The 7,259-nt window shown below is 41.4% G+C and overlaps 1 protein-coding gene across 1 annotated transcript; it reads left to right on the top strand.

Annotated features, from left to right (window-relative positions):
• Window positions 1-461: 461 nt before the first annotated feature.
• LOC109945886 (putative ubiquitin-like-specific protease 1B) lies at window positions 462-1,912 on the top strand. The gene is made up of 7 exons (XM_020552268.2): window positions 462-697; window positions 794-1,006; window positions 1,087-1,212; window positions 1,293-1,426; window positions 1,501-1,576; window positions 1,661-1,798; window positions 1,871-1,912. Exons 1-7 carry the CDS (start codon window positions 656-658, stop codon window positions 1,910-1,912), a joined length of 771 nt encoding a protein of 256 aa, XP_020407857.1. The 5' UTR covers window positions 462-655.
• Window positions 1,913-7,259: the final 5,347 nt, after the last annotated feature.

A 7,259-nucleotide genomic window follows, 5' to 3' on the forward strand; every position in this document is an offset into this window, starting at 1 on the left:
ATTCTTGTCATCCCAGCTGTCGATGGGAGGAAAAAGTCAAGGAAGGGTGTAAAGAAAACCCCCACCGTAGATTGTGGGACATATACCAAGAACATCGTCTACAAAGAGGTCCTAACAAATTAGACCCATGGTAAGAGTTGCATGTTCAGCTAACAAACTAATAGGATGATGTTTGTCTTATGTTTGATTGGTCTGGTGTATTATCAAGTCATGTTTGCATGCTACAATTGTTTTTATTAGAGACGCACATGTTTGTGTATTATTAGAGCATGCATACTATCTTAAAGTATTGTTGAGTTTTGGATCATTTGTGAAATTAGCAATAATAGTTTTTATGCATCTAACAATTTGTTATGAATGTAGGTTTTTGTCCCGCGAGAATGGAATCTCTATTTGTAGGCTTGTCTCATAACAAGCCAAAAAAATCGGTGGCAACCGCAATAGTTTGAGAAGGTATTAAAATTTTCATAGTTCTGTATGGATCAATTTGTATTTTTTGTAATAACTAATTTTAGTTTTATCTCATGACTGGTTGCTCCTAGACTATATTTGCACGCAAGGTGATCTTGCTCTCATCGATTTTATCAAGGAAATCCCTTGTGAACCAAGGGTAGAAGTCGTTCTTATTGATGATGCCTTTGTTGAAAGGAAGTGGATGGAGTGTTTATTTCAGCCGAGCGCATATTTAGGTGACGAGGTAATGCATGCTTAGTTTTTATATTTGGCGACGTTGTTATGTATAAGTTTTTTTTACTCATCCTGGTATTTTTAACCACAACTTACACACTTGCAGGTTATAGACTGTTACATAAATTTGATAAAAGCTCAAAAGCATCTAAAGTGCCGATCTGGAGGTCGCGTTCACATAGAAAATGCTTTCCAGTTCAATTTCCTGAAGCGAGATGGTGATCTTGAAATTAAAACAGAGGAGCTATATCCAATTAAAGACATGACACACATATGTAGCGCTGAACGAAGGGTGTTACTTTACCTAGACCATGACATGGTACATATGAGTTTGCAATCTGAACAGTTAGTGTTTATATGTATTTTATTCTTATGCAAGTATTTATAATTGTTTTGTAGGTGTTTATTCCGATAAACATCCGAGAGACGCATTGGTATCTTGCTGTGATCCATGCAAGAAATATGGAGATACAAGTGCTCGATTCACTTGGTACTTCACAAGACCGCAAAGACCTCACTGACTCTGTGAGTATGCACAAACTAAACAATTATGAATTCAATATTAACTTATCCCAATCTCTAATTTTATTTTACCATATATAAAGATTAAAGGACTGCAAAGACAAATAGATATGATATCTCAACGTAAGGAGTTAAAAGACCACAGGTGGCCAGACCTCCAAGTTGCTTCTTGGCCGCTCAGAGAAATAGACATGGGATATGCAAAGCAGACAGATAGGTACGTCCTAAGATCTTCTTTACCAATTTCTTCATTCATACTAATGTTTATGTTGGTATTAATGTATATTGTAGCTCTTCATGTGGCCTCTTTCTTTTGAACTATATCGAATACTGGACAGGGGATGAACTGTCTGACATTTTTACCCAGGTATATTATTACTACTATGACATATATGGACATCTACAGTCAGTGTTACATATATAATGCTAAATAATTGTTTCTTATTTGTAGGATAACATGTCACACTTTAGGAAAAAAATGGCTGCTATATTACTATCTTCAGACCTGAATAAGAGAAGGGGGTGTCTGTTATACAAAAATGAAAAAGAAGTTGACTCTGGAAGCCCATCTGATGTTGAGATATGTTGGGTCTATGCTTCGTCGCCGAAGGTCCTCAAAAACAGGATTTAACAGTATTTCTAGAGTATAATGTGTGAACAGGTATCTTCGGATCCAAGTCGGCGTCACGGCAGACCAGAGTGATACGAAGGTTGATACAACGCCGAAGGTGTACGCAGGAAAGCTTCGGCGCGACAACAAAAAGTGAAACCGACTTAAAGATGAAAAGGCTATTTAGACCTCGGCAGATTACTATAGAATTATTACCAAGTGTAAAGGGCATGAATGTAATTTTGTATGGGTTGTGTCCCGTGCCTATAAATAGATGAACAGTACCCTCGCACTGTTCACGCGGACTTGGCATTCGCTTTTTGCGTCACACTTGTACTTTCATATCCTTTCAATCGGAGGTACACCTGTAATTCAATAATATCTTTGTTCATGTTTGATGAGTAATATATAATTATTTATGTTATCTTTTATATCCTTTACATTTTATCCTACGTCGTTATTTAATGAACTTATGAAGGTAAAATCCTTCGTAACCTTCGTCCGAAGATCATTATATCCTTAGGGAAATAATGCTTCGAAGGACGAAGGATTTTGACGTTTAACATTTTGTGTTGCCTTGTTCTTAATTCATAGCATTTGAGAACAAGCCCCCAACATTGGCGCCCACCTCCGGTGAACTCACTTCCACTTTTTGAGCTGATGGCTTCATTCAACGACCAAGCTGGCGCTGCTTCGGACTCGAAGCTGGTGCTCCCGATCACAGGTGGCTCGTCCTCAGAGCCAGCTAACAAGAAACAAAAGAAGGAAGCACAGAGAAGGGTACAGCATGTTGGGGTGCAAGGACCCTTCATCAAGTCAAGATGGTCTCACATTCCTATTACCTTCTCCCAAGAGGACCTTCAGCTCAAAGATTACCCGCACAACGATGCCATGGTTATCTCTTGTGTTATCAAAGGATTTCTGGTCCACAATGTCTTGGTTGATACAGGCAGTGCAGCTGACATCATATTTGCTAAGGCCTTCAGACAAATGCAAGAGCCAGAAGATAAGATTCATGATGCTACACATCCTCTCTGTGGCTTCGGAGGAAGGCAGATTGTGGCATTGGGCAAGATCACCATGTCAGTGACCTTCGGGTTCATCAACAACACTAGAACTGAGCAAGTTGTGTTTGACATTGTTGACATGGAATACCCTTACAATGCAATTATTGGTCGTGGTACCCTCAATGCCTTCGAAGCAATCCTTCATCCTGCCTATCTCTGCATGAAGATACCTTCGGATCAGGGGCCCATTGCTATCCATGAAAGTCAGGAAGCTGCAAGAAGGGCCGAAGGCAATTGGACTGACTCAAAAGCAATCCATAGCATAGATGGAGCTGAAGCTTGTGAACAGTACAAATTCAGAAGGGAGAAAGCAGCTTCAGCAGATCAGCCGAAGCCTATGCTCTTATGTGAGGACATAGCAGAGCAGAAGGTGCTGTTAGGCTCTCAATTATCCGAAGAGCAGGAGAAAACCTTGGTAAGGTTTTTGTTCAATAACAAAGATGTTTTTGTATGGTCAGCCAATGATCTCTGTGGAGTTAATAGAGATGTTATTGAGCACTCGCTCAATGTCGATCCATCCTTTAGACCCAGAAAGCAAAGGCTTCGGAAAATGTCAGATGATAAGGCCGAAGGTGCTCGCAACGAAGTCAAAAGACTCCTCAGTGCAGGAGTTATCAGAGAAGTGAAGTACCCAGAATGGCTAGCTAACACTGTTATGGTAAAAAAGGCCAATGGCAAGTGGCGAATGTGCATCGATTTTACAGATCTTAACAAGGCTTGTCCGAATGATGAATTCCCATTACCAAGGATAGACTCTTTAGTTGATGCAACAGCTTCTTCAGAGCTCATGAGTCTGTTAGACTGTTATTCAGGCTACCACCAAATTTGGATGAAAAAGGAAGATGAGCCGAAGACTAGCTTCATAACTCCAAGTGGCACATATTGCTATCTTCGGATGCCTGAAGGGCTCAAAAACGCTGGAGGAAGTTTCAGCCGAATGACTGCGAAGGTTCTCCAATCTCAAATAGGCAGAAATGTGCTAACTTATGTTGATGACATCATTGTAAAAAGCACGAAGCAGGAGAATCATATTGCTGACCTGCAGGAGACCTTCGCCAGTTTCAGGCAAGCTGGCTTAAAGTTAAATCCAGAAAAATGCGTCTTCGGAGTGAAGAAGGGGAAATTTCTTGGATGCTTGGTTTCAACAAAGGGAATTGAAGCTAATCCAAGTAAAATTGAAGCTATACTTCGGATGGAGCCACCAACTACAAAGAAGGGGGCTCAAAGATTGACAGGAAGATTGGCATCTCTCAATAGATTCATATCTAGATCAGCAGAGAGAAACTTACCATTCTTCGAAGTGCTGAAGTCAGCCGAAGTCTTTCAATGGGGACCAATCCAGCAGAAGGCTTTCGAAGAACTGAAACAGTATTTGATAGATCTAACAACATTGACTCCACCAATGCCAGGGGCTCCTTTATTGTTATATGTGGCAGCTTCGCACTCAGCGGTAAGTGCGGCGCTTGTCCAGGAGAAGATTGATGGTCAACTTAAGAGGCAGGCCCCAATATATTTTGTTTCCGAGGTTCTTAGTTTATCAAAGAAAAATTATACAGAGTTGGAGAAGGTACTGTATGCTGTCTTGATGGCCTCCAGGAAGCTTCGGCACTATTTCCAAGCTTACAGCATAATTGTTCCTTCTTCACAACCTCTGAAGGATATTATGAGGAACCGAGAAGCTACTGGAAGGATTGGAAAATGGGCTGCAGAGCTCAATGAATTTTGTATTGAATATGTTCATAGATCTTCGATTCAGTCCCAGGCGTTGGCAGACTTCATTGCTGACTGGACGCCAGGGGCTCAGGAGGAGGAAACGAATAAAGACAACGAAGCCTGGACAGTGTTTTGTGATGGATCTTGGGGAATCTTCGGAGCAGGAGCGGCTGCTGTGTTAGTTTCACCTTCCAAAATCAAAACTTGTTATGCGGCTAAGCTTGATTTTAGTTGCACAAATAACATTGCTGAGTACGAAGCATTGGTTCTAGGCCTTCGGAAGTTAAAAGCAATGGGAATCAGAAGGGCCATACTTAAAACTGATTCCCAGGTTGTTTCGGGTCATATTGACAAGAGTTGCAAGGCTAAGGATCCGAAGCTTGAAAAATATCTGGATATGGTTCGAAGAATTGAAGCCTCCTTCGAAGGGTTTTCTGTCAAAAATATCCCTCGAGGACAAAATGAGCATGCTGATTTGCTAGCTAAGTCAGCAGCACAGGGGCTGCCTTTACCTTCGGATGTGTTCTTCGAAACAATAAAAGCACCTTCGGTGGAACTTCTTGAAAGAGCAGTCCTTAATATATCTCCTGTTTTTAGCGAAGATTGGAGAACTGAGATCATCTCTTACCTTCAGGGTAAATTCCTTTCAGATGACGAAGCCTATAACAAGAGGATAGAGGCAAGAGCTCGTCCATATGTCATAATAGAAGGGGAGTTGTACAAACATGGAGTTTGTGCTCCGCTACTCAAATGTTTATCCAGAGCCGAAGGTATAGAGTTAATGAAAGAAATACATGCAGGCTTGTGTGGATCTCACATCGGATCTAGGCCGTTACTTGGAAAAAATTTCCGCCAAGGATTTTATTGGCCGAAGGCAGCTTCGGATGCAGCAGAATTGGTTCAAAAGTGCGAAGGTTGTCAGAAATGTGCAAAAGATCAAAAACAGCCTTCGTCTTTAACACAGCTCATACAACCCACTTGGCCATTGCAAAGGTGGGGCCTTGACTTGTTAGGTCCGTTACCACCGGCCCAAGGAAACCTGAGATATGTCATAGTAGCTGTGGAATATTTTTCTAAATGGATTGAGGCGAAGCCTTTGGCCACAGTAACTTCGGCCACCGTCCAAAAGTTTTTCTGGCAGAATATTGTTTGTCGTTTCGGCGTGCCAAAGGCTATAACTGTGGATAATGGGACACAGTTTGACTCCGAAGCTTTCAGGGATTTCTGTGACCAAATTGGTACGAAGATCCATTTTGCATCAGTTAGGCACCCGGAGTCAAATGGACTCGTTGAAAGAGCCAACGACATTATAATGACAGGAATAATGAAGTTAATCTTCAACCAACCCAGGGGAAAATGGCCAGATCAGTTAACCAAAGTGGTGTGGGGCCACAACACAACAACATCAAGGTCTACAGGTTTTACTCCATTTAAGTTGTTATTCGATGACGAAGCAATAACTCCGGAGGAAGCTAAAGCCGGATCAATAAGGATATTAGCTTCGGCAGAATCAGATTCCGAAGCTACTTATTCTATAGAAAAAGATGCTTTAGAAGGGATCAGACTGCAAGCTGTGGAGAATATCAATAAATATCAAGCCGAAACAGTCAAATGGCGGGACAGAAAGGTTCGGCTAAAAAATATTGAGCCAGGGCACTTGGTGCTTCGGAGAGTGGCCAATCCAGAAACAGTGGGCAAATTGCAGTTGAAATGGGACGGACCTTTCTTAGTAGCATCTTCGTCAAGACCCGGTTCGTACAGATTGAAGGATATGGACGGCAATAACATTCCTAGGTCTTGGAATGCGGATGAGCTTCGGCGATATTATGTATAACTTGATGTAATTTTTCATATTTTTTATTTTTTTCTTTCATGGCACCCTTTTCCTTTCCAAAGGGGGAGAAAGGTTTTTAATGGGGCCAGCATATGTAATTTCCTTTTTTAGTTCTATAAGAGCAAAATCCCCCAAGGAATGTAAATGTAAAAGCTGAGAACGCACCATCGAGTGCCAAAAGTAAAGGCGAAGAAGCTCCAAAGTCGTTCCTAAGGGAATGCAGAGCTTACAGCGAAAAGTCAACGCTGATTCCGCCAAAAGTAAAGGCGAAGAAGCTCCAAAGTCGTTCCTAAGGGAATGCAGAGCTTACAGCAAAAAGTCAACGCTGATTCCGCCAAAAGTAAAGGCGAAGAAGCTCCAAAGTCGTTCCTAAGGGAATGCAGAGCTTACAGCGAAAAGTTAACGCTGATTCCGCCAAAAGTAAAGGCGAAGAAGCTCCAAAGTCGTTCCTAAGGGAATGCAGAGCTGAGGTGTGATTGTTTTTAAGAAAATAGTGGCTATGAATATGGCTTCGGATACGTGTTTGGCCATTCATTTGCACATCACATTACATCATAGCATTTGCATTCATAAACATTCATCTAGGCATCTGTAGGATAATCATCTTCATGACATAAATGGTTGTTTCGGCAAAAAGAAGAAAAGGAAGAGGAAGAAAGAGCTTCGTGTACAAAAAGGAAAGCTTTGCGGCGTACGAAAAGAAATTTTTTTTTATGCTTTGCGGCGTACGAAAAGAAGGGAAGGTGTTTTTTCGCCTTCGGCTCAAAAGAAAATTTCGTCCACATCAAAGCATTTCTCATACATCAATGGAAGGATAAGGATATAT

Source organism: Zea mays, chromosome 4 (assembly GCF_902167145.1).
Source record: "Zea mays cultivar B73 chromosome 4, Zm-B73-REFERENCE-NAM-5.0, whole genome shotgun sequence".
NCBI lineage: Eukaryota > Viridiplantae > Streptophyta > Magnoliopsida > Poales > Poaceae > Zea > Zea mays.

Excerpts from the sequence above, each read along its gene's own strand:
- LOC109945886 (XM_020552268.2), top strand. The coding sequence starts at position 656 with ATGGAGTGTTTATTTCAGCCGAGCGCATATTTAGGTGACGAG. Across the intron at positions 1,213-1,292 it reads GCAAAGACCTCACTGACTCT|ATTAAAGGACTGCAAAGACA; the intron begins GTGAGTATGCAC and ends CCATATATAAAG. Across the intron at positions 1,427-1,500 it reads TATGCAAAGCAGACAGATAG|CTCTTCATGTGGCCTCTTTC; the intron begins GTACGTCCTAAG and ends TGTATATTGTAG.